This window comes from Astatotilapia calliptera, chromosome 18 (assembly GCF_900246225.1).
Source record: "Astatotilapia calliptera chromosome 18, fAstCal1.2, whole genome shotgun sequence".
NCBI lineage: Eukaryota > Metazoa > Chordata > Actinopteri > Cichliformes > Cichlidae > Astatotilapia > Astatotilapia calliptera.
The window spans coordinates 27831637-27855824 of record NC_039319.1 but is presented as its reverse complement, the minus strand read 5'-3'; the positions used below and the strand labels follow the sequence as shown (position 1 = coordinate 27855824).

General features: G+C 41.4%; 3 protein-coding genes across 3 annotated transcripts; 1 reads left to right on the top strand and 2 right to left on the bottom strand.

The window, feature by feature from the left end:
- Nucleotides 1-378: 378 nt before the first annotated feature.
- psmb5 (proteasome 20S subunit beta 5) lies at nt 379-8050 on the bottom strand. Its single transcript, XM_026150318.1, has 3 exons — nt 7781-8050; nt 4996-5302; nt 379-1063 (listed from the first exon to the last, which is right to left on the bottom strand). The coding sequence occupies exons 1-3, from the start codon at nt 8033-8035 to the stop codon at nt 780-782; spliced, it is 846 nt and encodes a 281-aa protein (XP_026006103.1). The 5' UTR covers nt 8036-8050; the 3' UTR covers nt 379-779.
- A 3-nt stretch (nt 8051-8053) lies between these two features.
- Nucleotides 8054-9936, bottom strand: psmb11a (proteasome 20S subunit beta 11a). The gene is made up of 3 exons (XM_026150069.1): nt 9260-9936; nt 8924-9145; nt 8054-8095 (listed from the first exon to the last, which is right to left on the bottom strand). The coding sequence occupies exons 1-3, from the start codon at nt 9857-9859 to the stop codon at nt 8054-8056; spliced, it is 864 nt and encodes a 287-aa protein (XP_026005854.1). The 5' UTR covers nt 9860-9936.
- A 1374-nt stretch (nt 9937-11310) lies between these two features.
- On the top strand, nt 11311-18937 carry prmt5 (protein arginine methyltransferase 5). Its single transcript, XM_026150659.1, has 16 exons — nt 11311-11556; nt 11871-11989; nt 12947-13032; nt 13150-13284; nt 13399-13511; nt 13635-13684; nt 13792-13955; nt 14099-14260; nt 14612-14689; nt 15354-15412; nt 15638-15760; nt 15974-16149; nt 16312-16515; nt 16593-16703; nt 17931-17995; nt 18084-18937. Exons 1-16 carry the CDS (start codon nt 11459-11461, stop codon nt 18234-18236), a joined length of 1896 nt encoding a protein of 631 aa, XP_026006444.1. The 5' UTR covers nt 11311-11458; the 3' UTR covers nt 18237-18937.
- The last annotated feature ends 5251 nt before the right edge of the window (nt 18938-24188 follow it).

The window sequence follows — 24188 nt, the reverse complement described above, 5'->3', positions numbered from 1 at the left end:
CGGAGGAAGGGAACATTATCAATGAGGGGAAGAAAACATACTGTTACAACTCAGGAGGCACAATTACTGAGGCTGGTGGTACGCAATTAAATAGTGCTATTTAGACAGCACTACTCCCCACTAATAAACACAACGTATAGAGGAGACTACACAGATTTTGGATGTACCTCCAAAATCCCCACATCTGTGGAGGGAAACAGATGACTGAAATGTAAACACAACGAGCGGCAAAACGACTACATCAAAAGGAAAAGGAAGCGATCCCGTTAAACATTTGCATAAATAGGAAATTCTAAGAAATACAATTCACTATCTTGTGACCCAAAGATGGAATTGGCCCTCCCACAAAATAACAAAAGCAAGACTCTTGGAAAAAAAAAGAGAGAACATCACAGGTTTTATTGAAGAAGGCGATGCAGTTTCTAAGAGTACGATCCAAATGAAATGTATGTAGGGCAAGCACCACACTACTCCCACACTGTATTAAAGCATGTTTGAGTCATCGGGCCTGTCTCTGCAACCCCTCAAATCATACTGTGTGGAGGGCGAGTGGAGCTCACTGGCATTGTTAAAAATGTACAGTATAAAGGCTTGAAGCTAGCAACAAGTCACAGAAGAAATGTGAGTCGCAGTCAATCTGCAGATGAGTCCTTTTTATTATGTGTCAACCCTTTCTGGCATTTCAGAACAGCTAAACATTGGATACTAGAATAAGTTCCTACCCCTTCCCTCATCTCTCCCAACCCTCACCCGGCTCTACGTTATGTTGTTTTCTATAACTACGCCTGATCTTTGTACTGGTGGTGCAACACGAGCACGTCGTCCTGGGAGATCCTGGTCCAGCCCTCGCTGTGGACGTGGTACAGGTTGACCTGCCCTCCACTGTAGGCGTCGCGGTACGTGGCCTGGTAGATGGCGCGACGGCCAAGCTCGCAGGCCTCCTCCACCGTTAGGTCGTGTCTCACGCCGCTGTCCATCACACCGTAGGCATACATGGAGCCTGACCCCACCGCAAACAAGTCGCCGCACACCCGGTTCCCCTCTGAGTCGACGTAGTACAATCCTGAAAAGCAAAAAAAAGGAACAGAAAGGACAACGGGTGGGTCAATAGGACAGGAAGGCAAAGAGGACAGAGAAACCGTGTAAAGGGAGTTGTATTTCTCTAGATGTTGCGCTTTGACAGGAAAACTGAGATGGTGTACATCTAACACCGCAGTGCTCCCACAAACAAACACACACACACGCGATCTTGGAAACGCTCACGCACGGCATGTCCTCCAGAGAGAGAGAGAGAGAATATGAACAGCTGCAACCTCTCCAAGTGAAGTAAGGCTGGCAGATATGAACAGCTGCACCCTCTTCAAGTAAAACGAAGCCGGCCGCAGAACCTGCTGACAAGGCGGGGGCCACATCGCCGTCCGCCCAGGGGCCCTGCTCTGGATCTTATTGATCCCCGCAAACAGGCCAAAAATTAACTATCGACCCACAACCTGAGCTTCGCAGGTAACAGCATCTCGCACCTCGCCAGGGAGGGCAAAGAACAACATCGCGCTCACATCCTGTAGACGTCAAACAAGTACAGCGCACTTCTTCCACACAAACACACACATTTCTTTAACCTTTACACACTTGAGCATCACATGGAGGCACAAGCTCTGCCTCCACCCCAAACATGTAATCTTATGTGCACCGCAGACTCACAATGCTCTGATGGACCTGTGAGGGACAGTTTGCTCCACACCACGCTTCGTGGACACATGCGAGACATTTTGTTCCGCGCTATGACACATTCGCTAGGCCTCATCCCGGAGTGACGTGGAACGGGTGACTAGCACCAGCCTGTGAGCTCGCCCACAGTCAGCCTGCAGATGGTAAAAAGACAGCCTGCGAAAAGGCATGTTTTTTCATACTGCTTTCACAAATTCAAACCTGTGAAAATGATGCACAGACAAACGCAGGAACACATGCATGGAAAATTACCTAATATCCACCGCTATCTCTCATCTCCCACATTAAAAAACACTTCAAAATGCCCTCACACTGCACACCCTCGCTTGCAGAGATTCGCAGCTAAACTAGTGACAGTCTATTAGGGATAGAGAGCCACTTGCTTTTTGGGGGGAGCTTACCATTGCTTTCAACTGGCAAATTGCAGCTTCCTCAGCCTGTCGTTAGCTTGCCATGATAATCATCCAGTGCCTGCCTATGCACGGGGGTAATTTGCCATTCCAAGACCTGCCTGTTCCTCTTGAAAACTGTGAGGGACTCGTTAAAAACATAATGGGCAGGCAGAGAGAGTTGTAAAGGCAGCCTCTTGTGTTGAGTAGCACAGTTGACGGAGGTGGATGAGGACTCTTTAGGAGGTCCAAGTATAGCAGCAGAGCGGCACCCAAAAGACACTTCCCACATCCATTAAAAAAAACCCCAAAAAAAACCCTCACACCTGGGATCTTTGTAGCGCCCAATGCAATCACTTATCACTTAACAGTCTGAAACACATGCAGCCGATGAGGAGTGCTCAGAAAACCAAGGGCGAGGGGAAGGGGGGGGGGGGGGTGGAAGAGGGAGGTTAAAATTTGCAAGGCACACATCAGAGCGGAAGTGTCGTTTGGATGGTGGAGCTCTGCAGCCAGGAGAGGCTCCTTCTACTCCATCAATCAGCTGACAGGTGCTCGAAGAGCCTTTTTTCTTTTCTTTTTTTTTTAAAAACAGCAGCCAGTGCAGCTGGATGGAATGACAGTATTACAGTGTAAGTAAGGATGCATGGGTGGGTAGCCTCAAATAGGTCAGTGTCTGTCATCTGTCCTTCCCCCCCTAGAATTCATGACTGGCTCAGGAGTAAAAAGACAGCAGCAGTTGTACAGAGGAGAAAAAGCGATTACATCATTCCCTTGGGACCTGCTCGAAACCGACAGTCACATGGGTCTTCTTTGATGAGGACTCGTATCAAACATTGCTCGGCTTTGTCGCCATGACGCTACATTTCAGTGGATCACATATCAGCTCATTACGAAGCCTTGATGTCTTTAGAGAGAGCACTGGGGGGGTGCCACGCAAGGTACAATCACTTTTTCCTCTGTCAAAGCCAAAGCCGCTATCCAGCTATCAAGCATTAACCGTGCCCTGATTATGTGAGTGTCATAACATGCAATGTTATTACATTGAGCCATATTTGTCAAGCTCCTCAATGTCGCTTTTATTCAATTTAGTCTGCATGGAGCTTAAGACACTTCATCAGGGGAATAAGTGCCTGACATGATTGTAGCTGGTTAATGAGCTTCCCACCTAATCGTGATTGATTTAATTTACATGACATTTACCTCTCCGTTCAATCACTGGCATTGTGGGAACCATGGCAAAGCCCGCATACATATTGAACTTATACAGGGATCATTATTTCCCCAATTGATTGCCCGGGATTTAACACGTGTCATTTGCGTTTGTTGGCATACCAGCGGGCTGTCATTGTTCACAGAGACCTCTTGGCTTTCCATACAAAGCCACCATCGATCTCAGCACGTGTATGGCCATTATGCATACGACCCAGTTGTCCAGGGCTGAGACCCAATGTCCATCATCCCACCGTGCTCTCACTGGCCTGCAGTCCCAGCCTCATCGATTTCCCATTACTGTGTCACCGTGGCGGCCTCTTTAAGCACACCTTCTGTGATGTACAGCCTCACACTGTGTGGTATTCAAAAGCCACAGCTTAAGGTACTAAAACAGACAGAGCAAAAGAAAGGCTGCAGTGACACCTAGTGGCTAACCCGGAGTAATGCATATGTTTGTTTTTTTCTTAAATGATAATTATCCGCACAGCCCAGCTGTAGTATATTTCATTTAAATAATAAACAGCTAACCACTCATGTCCAAACTCATGCTTAAAAAATAATGAAGAATGAATGAATAATGAAGCCGCTTTGAAATTTGCCTGGGACTAAGGATCTTTGACAACACTGAGAAACAAAACCGATGCATGATTAAGCTGCCAAAATAATCTTTCACATAAAAACAGACCCATTAGCATATGTCAAGAGAGAAAAGCTGATGTGTGTTGAGTAGATTTAAGTGCATTACTTAAAAGCTGAATCACAAACGGCAACAAAGAGATTAAACATTTATATCCCATACAAGAATATTAGGGACTTTTTTTTGAGTAAGACAAAATCAGCATACATTCACCAGTTCACAATCCCCTCTTTTATATTTTTAAAGTTTAGCTGCTAACCACCTGGACTCTCCTGTTTTGACAGGAGGCTAATTTGGCTACACATTCAGCTCCATCTCCAGAAAGCCTCTTTCCCTGTATTCATACACACTTCAACTTGTGCCCCTTGCTCTGCTTCAGAGATCTACTCCAAGCTGGAAGGCCACTCTTAGGAGAACCAGCAGCAGGCAGACAAGTGTTGGACTCAGTCACTAAGTCCACATTTGGTTTCCAGGCCAGCTGTACTTTGCTGGATGTCGTTCTGCTGCTCTTTCTCCAAATTTACCATTTTCAAGAACAATTTTCACAGACTGCATAGTTTTTCATGAGGTCAACTTGATTCCAGATTGCCAGTTTTATCTCCCCATTAGGGGAGATAATGGAGCTCAGGAAGTAGAACAGGTCATCTACTACTTGGAAGGTTGGTAATTCAATCCCTGACTGCTCCAGTCTCCATGCCAAAGCATCTGTGGGCAAGACACTGAATCCCAAGCTGCTTCTGATATATTCATTGTAGACAGAATGTGGGTGAATGTTAGCTAAAATATGTTTATTACTGTACCATTATAGGTTTTCTGTATTACTGTAAGGTCTTTACCTTACACTAGAAAGTGCCTCAAGGAAAATGTTGTTTTGATTTGACACTATACAAATTGTCCTACAATCAGTTCAAGGAAGCACTGCATATCTTGATACTGGTACAGTTTAAAGTAGTACAAATTCTATCTAGATCAGTTTATAACCAGACAAAATGACATGTCCATGTCAGATATAACTGTTGATGTTACCTGGTCCTCTCTTGTCCCAGCCACAGACCATGGTTCCCATACTAAGTCCCATGCCTTTGTACTGGTACACCATGTTAGCAAGCAACTTGGAGGCGGCTGCCACTGAGATGCGCTCCTTGTTGCGAAGCTCGTAGATGCGACACTGGCGGGCCAGCAGGCGCTCCCAGAAGCTACAGTCTGCAGCTCCTCCAGCCATAGTACCCAGTAGGTAGGGGTTGATCTCAATCACCTTCTTGACCGTCTGTGACGCGATGTAGGAGCCCGCTGTGGCTCGAGAGTCCACTGCAACGATAACTCCATGCTGGAACTGAGAGGGGAAACAGCAGTCAAAAAATGGGTCGGGTAGCCCACATTTCCACAAGTTCCTCACAAAACCATATGTTTAAAGTACTAGATATATAGACTGATATCAGTACATTGATTAAGAAAAGACACAAAGATGGCATTTACCGATGTCAGTGATCGATCGATCTGTTGGGTTAAACAGTTAAAATCAACTGGAACTGGCTCGCAGCCAAATTGTCATTTTAAACATTAGCAGTGGCCCAGAACTTTGCAATCAGTGCCCCTCTCTCTTAAACAGCTACACTACTTACCAGTGCATAATACATTTTAATGCCCTCCCCTACATCCACTTCTTTTAACAGAATAGAGTCACTTGCTCTAAATTTAAGTAAGAGATCGCTTGCAGCAGTTCTGCCTAAATGAGGCCAAAAAAAAAAAAAAAAAGAGCTGCTGCTCTACAGCTGTCAGAGAGGTGCAATATACGGTTCGGCTCTAGCAGAAAGCTGCTGGATAAGAGGAAAGACTTTTGCTCTTCCTTCCAAAATCCTCTATCAGCGAACTGACAGTCACAGAAGCAAGTATAGTAGACAACAGATTTGGCCAGTCAGAGGGAGATGTCTGTGGGGGATGTTTTCATTAAGGGATTAAGGGATAAGGATGGCGTTATTTTTATCTTTTACTTGTATCAACAAATCCCCTGAAGAGACAAAAGCCATCAGCAGGGTTCTGTATTTACACTGCTCCACAGCGTTTGACAAACTGAGGGAGAAGACTACAATGGCTGTTTTCAATTGTGATGACAAATCAACAGCAAGGCTCTTTCATGCTGTTTTAAATGTTTTCAATCGGGGGTTTCTACGGCACACAGGCAGAATGTATTTATGCATCGCCAATTGTACATGCCAGTTTATAAGCCTGTCAATGGAATCTTGGTGGTTTTTTAGGGAAGGATTGTTAATTACAAATAAATGTATCCTCAGAGACACTGCTTAAATCTTTACAGCACAAAAAAACAACAGCAAGCCTTAAACTTTCTAGAAATCAAGATTTATTTTCCCCCCTTTTAGATTTTCTACTTTGATGTACAACATCAAAAAGAACATTTCCACTTTCTAGAGATTTCTTGGCTTCTTTTCGTGAGCATGCAAGTTTGTTTTTATTGTGCGCATCACAGTCATGACTAATCGAATACACGTCTTCTTCCATCAAAACTTCATGTGTGTTTTAACAATAACATTTAGAAAAGCAGGTATGGAGAACTCACAGTTGAAAAGAAGACTCACAGAAAGTGTGACTTTAATTCATTCAACACATTATACATGTATATATCTGAATACAATTAACAGGAATCTTATTAAAGGGCCTTTGTGCTTTTCTCCTTCCTACTGCAACGTCACTGAACATAGTAATGACATAATAATGAAAGATCATCACATTTTAACCCCTAACATGATGTGATGTAAAGATATGGACTTGCAAATTTCATTCATGTATGCATTTAATTAATATTGACAGAAATGTGTTGCAAATTGTCTTAACAAAAAGGTAGCAATGATGTAATATTCTTTTGATAGTAAATTGTTTTTGATTAATACATAGTTGGCCAGTATCAATTACAATTTATTTTTTTATTTTTTTAAGACAGGTCAACTACATTTTTATTTTACTATATTTCTCGATATGTGTACGTTCCTCGGAGCAAAATATATAAAACGATACTCGAGATAAGTGAGAAATGGTCTCTCCGTGTACTTTCCCCAACACCTGGGGCTGCTTCTGTTGTTTACAACACGCTACACAGTGTCTAAAAGTTGGGGTTCAAGTCGAAGAGGTGGTAGGCGATTAGTTTGTGAGGAACGCACTATTTTCATCCATTTTGCCTTTTCAGTATATAACTGGACATATTTCAAGTATATAAAAGGCACGAGTTTATTTTAAAACCCTTAAAAATGTATACTATCAGCCAAAATATCCTGTGTCGGTTAGGCTCTCCTATGGATGAAATACATTTACATACTCAGCACAAATCACTTTGGAAATAACACACGTTTAGGTAGCTCTTTTAAGTTGTAACCATCAAAAAGTGTGTACTTGCTGCACTTTTTACGGAAGAACACGTCAGATTTCCTACTATATAAATTCACGTGACTATGTTATTAAAACACCCACATTTTTGCTTTTAAATTGACTGAGAAACGTCAACGTAAGCCTACGTAATTCACGATTTGTCTTAATACTATACATAGTAAACATATTAGAGAGATTACTTGTTTACGTTTACTTAAGTGCACATCACCTATCTCGTGTACCATGCACATCTGTCATGAGAAAGCGATTTGTAGCCACGCTAGCATGCTAACATCAGAGACAATTTATACCGGAAACCCTAGCGTATGATATGTAAAGTCAAAATTTATCAAACGTCTAGTTTAGACAGGTATACAACTGCTACTGGGGTTTCTTATACCATATAGCTACAATAACTGGACCGTTAACTTACTTTGAATGCTAAGGTGGTGGTTCCATGCAGAAACTCTATTTTCCTTTCGACGCCATCATCGTCTCCGACACACAGCGGGTTTTTAACGGAAAAACTGAGGCTGTCCTCGGGCGTGCCTTCTAACCCCAGACCTCTTGGTCCGGGTCCGCCACCAAAAGCAAAGGACTGGCTACTATCAAACGAAAAATCCGCAGAATCACCGCTCAACACACTAGCAAGGGCCATCTTTGAAAATGTATGATGAACAAGCAACATCCGCCGCGGTAGTTTTTTTTATTCTGTCACGGTAACAAAATCAAACAGCGCCCCCTGTGTCTGTGGCGGTGTATTGGTTAAAAAAAGTGTGAGGTAAAGGAAATACCTTTTATTCCACAGCTATTATTATTATCATTATTATTATTATTATTATCCATCCATCCATTCACTTCCGCTTATCCTTTTCAGGGTCGCGGGGGGCGCTGGAGCCTATCCCAGCTGTCATAGGGCAAGAGGCGGGGTACACCCTGGACAGGCCGCCAGTCTGTCGCAGGGCTAACACACAGAGACAGACAACCATTTGCGCTCACAATCACTCCCACATTCACACCAATTGGCAGTTTAGATTAATCAATTAACCTATCTCCACAAACTGCATGTCTTTGGACAGTGGGAGGAAGCCGGAGTGCCTGGAGGGAACCCACGCAAACACAGGGAGAACATGCAAACTCCACACAGAAAGACCCCGGAAGACCCCAGAAAGATGGTGGAATCGAACTCAGGACCTTCTTGCTGTATGGCAACAGCGCTAACCTCAAGCCACTGTGCTTGCCCATTAGTAGCTTAGGAGGTAGAGCAGGTCACCCACTGATCAGAAGGTTGGTGGTTTGTTCCCAGGCTCCTCCAGTCTGCATGTCAAGAATCCTTGGGCAAGATACTAACCCCAAGTTACTCTCCGATCCATCCATCAGAGTGTAAATGTGTGTGATTATTATTAAATTTACTTTTCAATGATAAATATAACATCATAATTTCCTCCCACACATAAATGCTTTTGATTATTGAGTATTATTTGAGTTTGTCATTCTTTTTCTTTCCCTTCTTTTCTTTATCTCTGTAATATTCTTCTTTCAAGTCCTCTCTCTTTCTCTGGCTCCATCCTTGTGCTGTGATGTGGAAAAGATCCACATTGTTCCCCGAGTAGGCATCCCTGTGAGTGGCCCTGAACACTGCTTCTCTTGCCAATGAGATGGCTTCTCCTTTACTCAGGCTCCACCTCAGCTCTCTGTCCAAGACTCCATAAGCATAAGGTGAGCCTGAGCCCACAGAGAAGACATCTCCCTGCAGTCGGGCTCCGTCACTGCACACATATATAAGCTTTGGACCGCTGTTTGGAGAAGTTGTTGCAGTAATGTTTTGGTTACTAAAAACAGCCAAGGAGCTATCATCAGTCATCCAGGGTGAGTCTTCCAAACTTGTTGCACAGTCAACGGCACCCTCTTGCTTATCCCAACCACACAGTGTAAGAGCAACACACATTTCAGTACCTTTAAAAGGATGGAGCATAGATGAAAGGAGCTTAGCTGTGGCACGTATTGAAAGGCGATGTCCATGCCGTAACTGGTACAGTCTGATCTCTCTAATCAGAATTCTCTCCCACAGCATGCAATCTGCACCACTACCAGAAGATGTGACCACTAGATGAGAGTGAATAGGGGTGATCTTATGAACAGCCGGACAGGCAACAAGCCCCCCGGCACTGGCACGTGTGTCTGCTGCTGCTATTACCCCACCTTGGAAGATGAAACCCAGGGTTGTTGTTCCATGAGCCAAACGGAAAGGCTTCTGGACTGTCATTGAATTTTTGGGTGGGCAGAAGGATGACAACGGTCTGTTGATGAAAGAGGAGGAATGTGGAAGAGGTGGTATAAAAAAATGCAGTGGAACTCCACAGTTGTTTTCAGATGTTTCCAGTCTTGAGTATCTTAGGTTGTAACAGTCACTCGTAGGAAATGGAATTGCTGCGTCCCCCAGAGATGAAAAAGAAAACCATTTATGTTGCACCGGCCTTTCTTTGAAGCTGCAAACATCTTCCAAAGCCATGATGGTGTAGACACAGATACTTGATCACAAAATCAGAACATCTTTTCTGTTGAAAAGTAAACAAAAGTTGTTCTCAAACACAGTCTATCCACTGAAAAGCTGATCAAACACAATCTTAAGTGTCAAAGAAACAGATCTGGTTTGTAGAGGGCGGATGCTGCTACTCTTTCTCATCTGCTTCTGAGTTCTTGCGCTTTTATAGCTCATGCAGGTGTGACAGCTGGTAGAAAAACACACACATATACACACGCCGTGTTCCATATCCAAAACCATTTATGGTTTATGTAAGTGATATTTTAGCCTACATGCTGTGAACCTGATATCCGCAGAAGCCACTTTCTGCAAGTCCTACAAGTGGAGTTCAGTAAGGACAAGCAAAGCAAGCGGTGCTGCCTAGTTGAATCTATAAATAGAAATCAATCAAAACGTACCAAAGTGAAAGTGATCTTTTGCCTTTCATCTCAAACAGCATTCTGTCATAAAACTTTGTTGCTTGTTTTCATCCATCTTTTACAACACTGTCATCGGTAGGCTGCAACTGGCTATTGTACTTTCCACAAAGCACGCCTGCCTGGATCCCAATGGAAACTGTAGGTGTTTCCGTTTCACATATGTCAGTGTCAGAGACCTGCACCGTTTTCTCGTTGTGTTCGCATGTGAAAACACAACCAGAATTGGCAAATAGAGGAGCTTCTGTGATATATCATCATAACAGACAAGTTTTTATCTGACTGACCACCTTGGCCAGCAGCAACTACAGACATACTTTTAAAGAATATCACAAATTACTGATGATTAAATAAAGCATGCCATTTTTAAAATGATCTGAGGATAAAACATCTTCAGCAGTAATGTTATTTCACATAACACTGAATTTTCTGCTGAAAAAATATTTTTTAATTTTAGTTATTTATGAACAAATTGCCAAATAAACCAATTTTATGAGTAGGGAAGTGTTTTTGTGGTGTTTTATTGCTTCTTAATGAGTGGGTCTAAAAAAGTCTCTATCTAAATAATTTCTGGTCAATGTTTGTTTAACTATACAATAGTTAACAATGTGTGCAGAAGCAAGACGTCCATGTACTGTAGAGTGCAGCGAGCTGCGGGAGGCTGTCAGCACATTTAAAAGAGTAACAGACAGGCAGCACAAAACAATACGTTTTCATCTGTATATTAAAAAAATAAAATAACATAGCATAAAATTAAATATAATAAAAAATAAAAAATTGTCCCCATTATCAGCTAGTAGTAAATAATTTTTTGTATTTGTACAGTGGAGGAAGGGCTTGCCGGGTTTTTATTTTTCAAATCTGGTTTCTGGTTTTTATTTTCTCTATCAAAGTACAGCAAGCTGTTCGTCTTGGAAAAAGAAGTCGCCGTGAAACATCAAATGGCAACGTTTAAACAACGCTCGGTGCACAATTATCGCGACAATGTACGCGATATGCAACTTGTGCACTCATTAGCCATCTTGGTTCTGTCTCACGTTTGTTAGCCAGCAAGCATTGTAATCCTTAGGAGCCAAGATGGCGCCAGTTTCTTCTAAAGGCAGAGCAATGTGAAAGTCCGAGAAATCAATTCATTCAGTCGGCTAAAGTCATGGCGTCTGCCAGCACAGGGAGCAGGGTGTCCTGCGGGAGAGATTTGAATTGTGTGCCAGAGATAGCCGACACGTTATCCGCGGTCGCCAAACTTGGGTAAGATGGTTTTTCGATTCTACATGTAATTTTTGTTTAGCTGAAATGAGCTTATGAGCAGAACGCGCTGCTTTGCTAGCACGTTCTCAGTGCATGATGGTTGCTAAGCTAGCCGGTGAATTACCAGCACGTGCCCGAATCACAATGATGCTTGACACTGTAGTGAAGTGTGCAGTACACAGGCTCTGCCTACTCCCATAGTATATTTGAGCTGTGTGGAGGATTACTTAGAAAACAAGTTTGTGTTTTACTTCGTGCTGATATTATAAATATTTTGAATGTTAACTGAAGTGCTTCCCTCCTCTGGTATCCAGGTTCGACTTCCTGTGCATGCCTCTCTTCCACCCGAGGTTCAGGAGGGAATATGAGCTGGAGCCCGCTAAATCCCGACCTGGAGCCCAGACCCGGTCGGACCTGCTGTTATGTGGCAGAGGTCAGTTTCCCTGCCCCTTTGTCTTTTGCAGCCTGAGGCATTACTAGCTATTAAATCATCAGCCCCCCTAAAGTGAGAGGAAACACTGAGTGTGTTATTCTGTGCAGGGTATTTTTGGGCATGGTGGGGTCTACTGGTGCCCTTTATTTATTGGGAGGGGGGTCAAGGTCACTTTAAATTCTATTTAAATGTAATATTAAATAAATTTAAGCATAGTCAGTTTTTACAGTCCTAAAAGTGGAAATTAACTTCTTATTAGGTCTGTTAAACCAAAAACACTGCAACCTTTACAATTCTCAGTAAATTACTTTTTATTCATAGAACATAAATTTATCAAAGTTTGACGACATACGTTTGTGTAAGTGTGTCATGGCATAAATGAGATTTTTAGAAAGATTCAGGAAGGAACTGCTGATGTTCAACGGGATGGAAAGGGTTACAGAATCTGAACAACGTGTTGTTCATAGCAGGGCACTAAAAAGAGAGCAGCTACTCTGCAAAAAGAATACTGAGCATTTGAACAATCTTATGTGGGCTTCTGAGACCAAAATAGAACTTGCTAGTTTACGTTTAAAAGACTGTTTGGAGTAAGGAAAACACCGCATTAAAGCATAAAAGCGTGGTGGTATTATCATGGTCAGGGCCTGTTTTGCTGCATCTGAAGCAGGGGAGTTTGCCAAAAATTAATGGAGCAATGAAGTCTTTATGTCAGGACATCTGTCTGCAAACTAAATCTCATCAGAAAGTAGGTAGGTTGTGCTGAAAGACCAATCCTAAAAATACCATTTGTTCTGCTAAAGCCCAGCCTAAGAAGGAAAGTAGATGTTAAGACACTAATTCTAATCATTTTCATATTTTGTATTAAATACTCATCATCAGAAGAATGTGATTTTAGCATAAAGGTAAAATGGTTAGGTGTTTGATGCTTTCTCTAAACCGTCCTTTTGTTCTGTCTAGATTGGAATACTCTAATCGTTGGGAAGCTCTCTCCATGGATCGATGCAGATTCAGAAATCGAGACAGAACGCAGAAACTCAGAGGCTGTAAGTTCTTTGAGTTTGATGGTGCTTGTGAGGGTTCTTTGATCTTGAGATATGAGTGAGGTTATCGTGTCATCTTTTTAATGCTTATCTTATCTGTTTTCCCATGTTCCTCTCCAGGCTCTTGCCCAGGAGCTAAACTTCTCCGCCTACCTGGGCCTGCCTGTCTTCATGATCCCTCTGAAGGGCCTCAGTAATGCCAATCTAGCCCGAGTGCTGCTAAATCACATCCACACTGGACATCACACCTCAAATGTAAGACGCAGCACATCAGGAATCAACAAGCACACAAAGACTGTATTAAGATGTCAGAAAAGTCAAGACAGTGGAAGTGCTCATTTAACTGCTGCTGTCCTCTTTGTTGATTAGTTCTGGATACGCGTCCCACTGATGGCGTCAGAGGACATGCGGGAAGATCTGACTGAGAATGAACCGATCTCTTGTACTGATGACACAAGCGTTGATGAGAAGACTTGGAGCTGGTTAGTTTCATGCCACGGCACTTCCTGAGCAACTGAGTGCCGTCTGCATGCTGAAACGGTTACTATTGATTTCCTTTAAAACACTGTCTCTCTTTGTTTACTTACCTCATTTTTTTTTCATAGGTGGAACTCATTCAGAACCCTTTGTGACTACAACAAGAGAATCTGTCTTGGTGAGAGAACACACTGTGAAGCAGCAACCTGGGGCAAACTTCGGGCATTGAGAAATAATTATGCTCCTGTCTGTTACTGAGATTGTGCTTCGTTTGTATTCCTAAAGCGGTTGACATTGGACCAGATATGCCATCAGACACTGTGATTGATAAATGGCTCGGAGAACCTATCAAAGCAGCCATTCTCCCCACCAGCATCTTCCTAACCAATAAGAAGGGCTTCCCTGTTTTGTCGAAAGCCCATCAGAGAATAATCTTTCGACTCTTCAAGGTATAAAATAACATTCATAGATTGAGTTCTGTTAAAATCAAACAATCTGCAATCAAATACAAAAAGGTTGTTTTTTTTGTTTTTGTTTTTTTGTCTACTTTTGAAAAAATAAATCTTTAAATTAAAATGATCTCCTTTTTTAGTTGGAGGCCCAGTTCATCTTCACAGGCACCAGTCGGCACACTGACAAGGACTTCCGATCCTACCTGCAGTACCTGGAGTACCTCAACCAGAACAGGCCTGCACCCAATGCCTACGAGCTCTTTGCTAAGGGTTATGAAGACTACCTGCAGTCACCTCTACAGGTGAGGAAGTACCCTTTCATGCTCACGTTTGTATGCCTCTGTGCAACCTGAAGCCATAGCTAGATGTATAGTTATGTCTGGTTGGATCACTGAAGGAACATCAGATTAGATTTTGATGGTCAAATGCAATGACCTTGCAAACTATACATTTTAAGTCAAGAATTAATCTGTTAATTGTGACATATTGTACACATGTCTAATAATATAAAGTAATGAAGTGATGACATAGTCGAGAGATATGAATGGAAACTGCAGTTTCACTGTTTGGTAGAATTGTAAAACTGTGAGGCTGTTTTGCTTTTTCCTCCTAATCAGGACCTTTTAACGTCATGTTTTGCTTTCTTTGTTTAGCCTCTGATGGACAACTTGGAGTCTCAGACATACGAAGTGTTCGAGAAGGATCCTATTAAGTATTCACAGTACCAACAAGTAAGACAGTCAGACATTTTTTGGGGTATGAGGAGGCATGGCACAGATGTTACAGAGAGGTCTTTGCTTGTCCAGTAGACATACAAATGCAGTAAAATTGTTTCCCCTACACAGACTTTACTTGGGCAGACTGTTCAGATATGCAAGTGCATTTGTTTTTATGCATCACAGAGAACACGGCTAGCTGTGATTAATTTTATTAGTGGACAGTCCCTTTGCGCTTATTTTGAAAATTCAGTTCCTGGCTCATGTTTCCTTAGTGGATGGTATCAGTTTTCAATATTGGTCAGTTGCTTTTTACCTATGAGCTTGTAATTATTATCCATCTGTCCATTTTCTTGGAAAGCCCTGATCCAGCCAGTGGACTTGGACCCAGAACATTCTTGCTGTGAAGCAACTGTGTTCACCACCGCACCACACTGTTGCCCATAATCATTATCATTTGCTTTGGCCTCTGTTCAGCCTGAATGTGAAGATACGCCTAGATATTTGTCTGTGTATGTAGAGCTTATCCACATAAATCAGACTGTCACTCATGTAGCATTTGAAAAACACTGACATTTAGGTGTTTGGTGTTAATAAAGGGGTTTAAATGGTCTGTAAGAGTTTGAGGCAAAATGTATTTAACACCATTTTGTTTTTGGTCTTTTCTTTGTGTGTGCAGGCTGTATATAAATGTTTGCTAGACAGAGTTCCAGAGGAGCAGAAGGACACTAATGTTCAGTAAGTATCTATATCTAAAATTATTGTATAAAGAGTCACAAGTGAGGATTGTGGAGAAGGAACTGTATCCAGATATTGATTAATACCTCAATATCATGGCAGTCTATAATATACTCCTATAAGTCTCACTGGAAGTAGAGCAGGATAACACACACTGACTGTTTAAACTTCAGTGGTAACCACCAGGGTAGCAGCCTTGTCTAAAATGATGTGTTTTTTCCACAGGGTGTTGATGGTGTTGGGAGCAGGTAGGGGTCCTCTGGTCAATGCATCCCTGCGTGCTGCCAGGCAGGCAGACAGGAGACTGAGGGTGTATGCTGTGGAGAAAAATCCCAATGCTGTAGTGACGTGAGTAAAATAATGCTTTCAAATGTTCCATGTTTCACAGCGTACAAGCAAAAATATTATTGCATGCAACAGATCAATTGCGCTACCTGAATGAGTCTATAGATTGGATAAAAGCTTGGCCTTTGATTTTGTCTGAATTTATAGTGAGTGAGGAGGGGATTGAAGTGAAGCCTGAAACTTTCAACGCTTATTTTATTGATGTGTGTTCTCTAGGCTAGAGAATTGGCGCTTTGAGGAGTGGGGGGATCAGGTGACGGTGGTGTCATGTGACATGCGGGAGTGGGCCGCACCAGAGAAAGCTGACATCATTGTCAGCGAGCTGCTCGGATCATTTGGCGACAATGAACTCTCCCCAGAGTGCTTAGATGGAGCACAGCATTTTCTCAAAGGTATTTCAGGATTTTAATGAAGACTTAATTACACATGTAGACACTGCAGAGTCATCAGAGGTCATTTTTCCACACCAAGCCATATTGAAAGCGTCACCTTTTAATGCTTCCTGACTCTAATTACTTTCATTTTCCCCTTTGTTTATATCATCTCACCTTCAGATGATGGCGTGAGCATTCCCTGCTCGTACACGTCCTACTTGGCTCCTCTGTCATCCTCTAAGCTTTACAACGAAGTACGAGGATGCCGCGAACGAGACAAGGATCCAGAGTCCCATTTTGAGACGCCCTATGTTGTGCGCCTTCATAACTTCCACCAGTTGGCTGATCCCAAACCCTGCTTCACCTTCACACACCCCTCAACAGGTAGATGGAATCGCTTAAAATCCCTCTAATAAGCTTGTAGAGCATGTGCTCACCACCTCTCCCTCCGTCTGTTTCAGATATGAACAATAACCGGTATCAGTGCCTCAGATTCACAGTGGGTTGTAACTCTGTGCTCCATGGCTTTGCTGGCTACTTTGAGACCACTCTCTACAAAGATGTCACACTCAGTAAGTCAGCAGATCCAGATCCATTTGTCCTTTGGCCTATTTTGTTTTTTATTCATCAGGTTTTTTTACGAGTTCCCCAGTTTTAGAATCTGTCATCGTCCTTGCAATTTGGGCTGGATGGTAAAACCATGAAGATTATCACAGCAAAATAACTTTTCCTCAACAGAGTAATGTAAAGTTAGTAGATTCATTCCAGCCATGTGTTGATAAATGCCTGAAAATGGCATGAAAAACCAAACAGAATGGTGCTACGCCAAACCAATCATGTGGCTCGAAGAGAGTTAGAGCTGCGTCAGGTTAGGTTGATGTACACAGTTGGAAATGTTAATGTTTGGGCTACCGCAGACATAAACGCCAGTATGTTAGCAGTGTGAGAAAGATGAAAGAGAAAATAAAAACTGATAACGTGCCAGCATTACCAAACATGCCCCCCAAACACACACAGCCCAAGGCTCAAAAGGCGAGGACATTGTTGGAAAGAGAGGTCAATGAATGCAACAGACAGCTTCATATAAAAGACACGATGTCATCAAGCAGAGTTAAATTAGAGAATTAAAATGTTTGTTTGTTCTGTATACCTATGTTATTTATTTTACATGAGCTTGAAATTAGAAAATTATATTTAAATCAAAATTGACCTCATATCTTCAGTTAGGAATGGAAAGAAACATTTAAGCTAATAACTAATGCTTCATTTTATATTGTGAAATATATCGATCAACTGAAAACTGGTAAAAAAAATTATTATAAGATTTATTTTTCTTTCCCCACATGTCGCACAGCCCTACTTTTAGCACTCAGTCTTTGCACGTTCATATAAAAAAAATCATGACCTAGTTGCTTCAAATGAATGCAGAAGTTAGGACCTGTTTTCTGTCAGTCTACATCCAGCAACAGAATCAAGAGTGCAGCTTGTTACCATTACAGCCCAGCAGGGCTTCATTAATGTTTCAGAATGATGCGTTGGTGGGTGTAGTTGTGCAGAAAGCAAATAGTTTGTCCATGAAAATGTTCACATTTTTGTTTTGGAGCGTTTCGATCATGATTTCTGAAAAATCAGGTGCTTTGAGCATCGCTAGCTACTTCCATCGTGTTTTTTAAAAAAAAAAAAAAGAAGGAAAAAAAAAAGGCAGGTGTAATATCTCTACAATCTACAGTCCAGAATACTAGGAGTATTTTCTTTTTCCTTTTGGTTGAACTGTCATTTAAAGTCTTCTTTGTTGGCAGGTATAAAACCAGAAACACACTCACCCGGAATGTTCTCCTGGTTCCCCATCCTCTTCCCTCTTAAAGTAAGTTCCTTAGTCGGTACCGAGTTAAATGCTAAAGTTGAAAAATGAGAGTGAATAGATAAGTCACCGTGCTCCTTCTTGCCAACAGCAACCCATCTCCATATCCCAGGACGATGATGTCACAGTGCGATTCTGGCGCTGCAACAACGGGAAGAAGGTTTGGTATGAATGGGCTGTGACGGAGCCCTCCTGCTCTGCCATTCACAACCCCGCAGGCCGTTCCTACACCATCGGCCTGTGAAGAAGACGCGTCGGCACAAGTTGGCAGACTCCTGTGTTTCTGTCAGACTCTGTGGCAGTGGAAGAACGGGTGTCGTGACACAGTTAAAAACCTGGACTTGTGCAAGCCCTTGAAAGTCCACAGTGGTGGGCACTTTGCAGTTTAGGAAGAATAGATCGGATAAACCAAATTTGAACCTTTTCTTGTTTTTAAATCTCGTGCCACATTCACCACTCTCACCTGAACCCAAAGTGTACTGTTGCTGTGAGACTGGCTCATTCAGATTAGGTCAAACGTTAACACCGCGTCGTCATGCTATCCTTTTTTACTTGTCCTTATTGTTCTGAACTACAGTTCAACACAGCGATTTACACTCAATCCTGGACTTATGCCTTATCAAACACACATTCCATACACAATATTTGCATATTTAAACCCTTCTGCTCAACATGAGAAGATAAGAAGAAGGAACTGCTTTTCAGGTTGCATACCATGACATTTGGGGCTGTTTGTTCATACCTTTGTTTTGTTCGAACCGTGTCAATAAAGACCACACTGTAGTGTTCTCTACATACCGTGCCCTTTTTGTTTGAAGCTTGAATGTTTTTGAGTCACATGTTAAATTGTTAAAATGATAGATTTTAGTTGTTTTTTTTAAAGGCAGTTTAAGCACCGTTCCTGTATTTTAATCTGTTGAAATTAAATGATGATCTGATCTGCAAGGAGGTGATTTTTCCTGTAGATGTCACCCTTTCTTGACCTTGACCCTAAGCAATCCTGATTCTTTTTACAAATGAAGGTACAAGTGCACTGTTTCAATTCATTTTGCCCTAACAAGAAATTCTCTCAAGTCCTCACGGTTGTAGTGCTGGGGTCAGGCTAGTTGTTGTTAGATGTTTGGAGAGATACACTTGCAACAGTTAATCACTTCACCTCCAACACTTTTACTGATGAAGGGAAAACAGCTAAGTCAGGCTGCACAGACTTAAAAAAAAAAAAACATTTTAAAGACTGGTGTTACACCTTATGTGTCTGAAAAGTATAGTTACTCATAACATTTCCATGGGCTCCAGCATTCCTGCACGACTATAGTAGTTATTATAAGTGAAATGCAAAACATAACTCAGCTGGAGTTTTCAGTGTCGCCGTGACAAGGTAAACTTTATTTCAAATAAACCTACAGTTTCCCCTGGTGTGGGCTTTTCGTCAGGGAGATGTGCTTAACAAGATCAAGTGCAGGCTCAGCGTCCATGAGAAATCCATATTATGTCCCAGTGCTGAATAGTAAGAGCATGGGGACACACAGTGAGCACACATGGCCTGACTATTGTAAACTCAAGCCAGTAAAGAAAATTAACTGCTTTTGTTCCCCCAGAAAATCTGCTTAGACTTGAAAAAACAAATAACACAGTTGGTGCACCTGCAGAGACCCTGTGCCAGCTTTTAGATCAATTCCAAGGAGCACAAATTAGCGAAAGCACTGTTGCCTCCTCATTTTATGTCCTCTTTTCATTTTTTGGCTCCAGTTTTCTAAATGAAGTCTTCAACGTGAAGTCAAGAAAGAATACAAGCATAAATGCAGTATGTCAACAGAGTGATGCTGTTTCATAGAAGATGCTGAATCTGTTTTGTTTTTTTTATTTTAGAATCACATTTTTATGTTAATTGAAATGGTAAACTTTGTCATTTTTATCTTCAAAGTATCAATTCTTAAATGTTCTGTTTGTCTTTTGCTCACTTAGGAAACATTGTCAGATTTTGTGAGTCCTAAAGGAGGTACTGTAGAATACAGGCTCACTGGGTCATTAATGGTGTAATGAGTTGGGTGAGAACAAGTGTATTGTTTTCACCAACCGGGGTACTTTGGATTGATATCAGGCTAAGATTAAAACCAATTTGGAAGATTAAGATTAAATAACACGATGTGCAAATGTTACAATCTTTTAAAGGACCCCAAATCCCCAAAATACTCTGCAGAAATTGGCTTGAACAAATTAGTTTGGCAGGCGAAGGAGGCGAGATCAGCTGCAATCCTGGCAAATCAGCCGATCTGTTTCGCCTATCCGTTTGGTAAATCTGGTAAGGTGTGAGCTATTTAAGTCACTTCAGCCTACATAAAGTTGCTGTGGCCTCTGCAAGTCACTTTACAACCCACCTGGACCCCACCTCTGGTCAGATCATGGTCTTGTTCTTTGGGCTCCTCTGTCCATGTGGAGCCTTCCACGTGTTTGCATGGAAGTGGACCCAGAACAGTTATACCGTCAAATAGAAATAACTAGATGGCACACCAATCATATTTTGTCTGAAGTTGATGTCCCAGTCTAATTTAATTAGCGTGTTATAATATACCCTCAAAGTGGATGGATGTTTTCATCCGTAATGACCTAAACAGTTTATTTTGCACAGTAACAGAAAGATTAAAACAAAATGCTCCATTAAATAATAATAGATATAGAAGGAATAATCAATCAAAAGCAATCTTAGGTGCACTGTAGTGCATAACATTACTGCTGTGCTTTTAGCTAATAGGCTATTGTAAAAAAAAGAAGAAAATTTCCCCCCGTTTTATTTACTGCACACCTTGCGTCTGTGGATTTCAGTGTTGGTTAGCTGCCCTACCACTCATATTATGATGGCTCTCACTCTCTCCAATTACATCCTGGAGCTTCTCTTCCACTGCTGCCTTCCCCCTGGCACTGGCCTCCGCCTGCTGGCTGCCGTCTCCCTGTGTGAGTCCTCAAACACAATTGAAGATTATTGCGCTGCATCAGTGAATTAACAGATGCAGATAATGGGGGCAGCATGGTAATACCATCCACAATGGGTAATTTCAGGCTTGGTGATTATAAGCTTATTTTCTCAAGAGCTGTCTTCTGCTCATTGTTCTAAACCATCAGTGAACGAAAGAGCTGCCTTTCACCGGGGGGGTGTCAGGGTCAGTGGATGACTCTCAGCGAAGGCACATTGAACGTCAGATAAGCAGATTCTAAAAATGCTGTTTGCAACTTTTTTGCAACTATCATTTAAGTTAAACCACCTGCTTTATCCCCCCTTTGTTTATTGTCGTCTATGGAGGGGGAAAAAAGCAAGCTGCATGTGCAAAAATACCCATAATTTACTCACAAGACCCAAACAGTTCGCATGCATCCATACTACACTGAAAAAAATGCAATAGGGTGGTTGTTGAATTTGCATAGAATTACTTCATATATCCAGCATGACTAATTTAAATTTCACATCTAAACATATTTTTGTCTTTTAATTTTCACATATTCTTTAAGAATATTGATTCTTTTAGAACTAATCATGTTGAAAAGAAACAAGTTAGTCGTGTTTTATCCTCAAGCTCCGCCCCCTGGAAAGGAAAAATCGGCTGCGCTGTCCGCCATTTTTGTCTCTCGCTTTGGAAAATCTACTACCATCTGGAGTTTTACACTTGAAGGTAAATAAGATTTTAAAGCTAACACACCAGTGAGAACGAGTGTAGACCCTTTATATATGTGGACTTTTACTGGGTGTTGTTATTTTACAGGTATGTGGGCTGTTTATCGAAAACCATGAAAGGCCAATGTTAGCTAGCTCCAGTTAGCTAATGGTAACCGAAATTATGCGATAAGCAAATTAGTAATTAACATATATAATGTGAGTTAATATTGTTTCTATATTCTTTCAGTCTAAATTAACAGACTATTACAAACTTGCATCGGTGTCTGTAGTAAGTGGTGGTACCTGCAGTGTCTTAACCATTAAACAAGCTAATGTAGGGCTGGGATATGACTAGTTTGTTGAAACATGTCTGCTGCCAATGTGACTGCTCACACATGGTAACATTACCAGCACATAGCCACAGCCGCTATAAACATGCTGAAAGGTCAATCTAGCTTCTGTAGTCAGCAGCTGGAAGACTCAACACAGACCCAAGATTCAGTGTAACGGTTATCTAAATGTTGTGTGTCCTGTTTGTAAGCCCAGAAAAAGAAATTAAATAAAATGACGACCTAGAGCTTCAAGCTAATGTAAGCGTAATGCTATAGCATAAAGCAACTAATGTAATGATGAGGTTGTTAAATTAGTAAAAATACAGTAAATATATCCAACATGAATCATTTATATTTTTGGTCTAAACATAATTAAGTCTCACGCCTTTCACTTGTTTTAGAAGGATGTTCAGTCTTTTAAAACCAGTCATATCAAAATAACAGAAAATAGTTATGTTTTCTGTTGAAACTCCACCTCCCAGGGTGTGTTCTACGAGGGAAAATTCACTGTGGCGGTCCGCCATTTTTTGTCTTCGCTTCGTTTACGTTTGGTGCTGAGCTTTACTTTGTCGAGGTAAACTGAAAACTACATGTTTGAGAGGAAACGAAGAGAGCATCCATTAGATGGGGAAGTTTTTCTCATGAATTGCTGTTGAGCAACATAATGGAAAAAACAAGTCATTCCTTAAGTTAACTAACGATAATGCTAGCTTAAGCTGCGGGACAATATTATGTGCATTAGCTTTTTTTCAGTGTGTGCCCAGTCACATCCGCTTGTTTTTTCTCAGTGAATACAGACTAACAAACTTGTGTCCATTTAGTTAACTGGTTGTACCTAAAATGTTTTAGTTATACAGTTAAATAAGCTAGTTTGCCATGGGGTGGGCTCTGTGTGTGTTGGGGGGGGTGTCTTCACTAAAGTCGGTTTATTTAGGGCATGACACCTATGCAGTACTCATTAGGAGAGGAAGTGCATGACGTGGGGCTTTATTTCATGTTCTGGGGCAGTGAATGTAATCTACTGATAACATGTTAAAGACACACAAAAACCCAACAAATTATTTTAACTGATTTATAGAGAGACTGAGAGGAGGGCTTAAAGAGATAAAAATAATGACAATATAAATATGTTAAATTTATTTTTTCTGTATCGATATATGGTGCTTATCGCTGCTGAAGGGCAGATTGGTGTTGCTTCAGAACAATTCTCTAGCGCTGTTATGTAGAGGTGTTACAGTTAAGGTTTTAATAACATTGTTTTATTTACTAGTGAAGATTTGCATATGTTATCTCACATTCTGTAAGGTAAATTTTCTGGAAAGGTCAAATTAACTAATTTAACTAAGTATTAATGAAAGACCTTGATGTGTATATGACAATAATAGATGTCGTTTCTGGGTCATTTGGCAGAACTGCAAAATGGCCAGAAGGAGGCAACTGCTGTGGTTGCAAACAGGCTTTGGGTGGTTTGGAAGTAAGGGCAACTATGGAACTGCTCAGCAACATGGGACCCATAGCTAATAAATAGTAATATAACTTTGTGTGGATGTAACCTTGTGAGATTTGAGATTTTGACAGCATTTTTATGTGACAACTTCTCTTTTTAGATAAATGCAGAGTTTAAGCGCATTACCACCATGCCACTGCAGTCCATATTACTCTCGCAGATAGATGTGCTATCTGACAAACTAATAAAGGTCTTCAAAAGGCGAGGAGGACAAATAGGAAGAAGACTGCAGAACATTCTGGAGCCCACGGCCCAGGTAAGAAAAAAATTCATTTGTGTATACACTTTAGGGAAAATAATAATTTTAACAAAATGCTGCTTGTCACTCTATGCCAGGAGTATGTTGAAAATCACCTGGGATTTTCACAATTTACCATGGGTGCGTTTTTGTTTTTGTTTTGTTTTTTCTTTTACCTGCATTAGAACGATGTGTGGAGTTCATAGTTGAACACCTCTCTATGCTCTGACAGTATTCTGCTTCTTTGCATGGAGATTTCACTTCATGCATTACCTTTTTAAGCATTCTGAGGACTCAAATCACATGCTGTAATGAATCCATTTTTGTTCACCTAATGTGTTAATGTTAACATTTTTTGGAATAGTGACACAGATTAAAATAAGATTTGGTATAATGTTCTTTGACCAGTGTTCTGTTTAATTAAATTTTGGAATTCTGCATTTTCTAGGCCACAGATGAAGCCATTATCC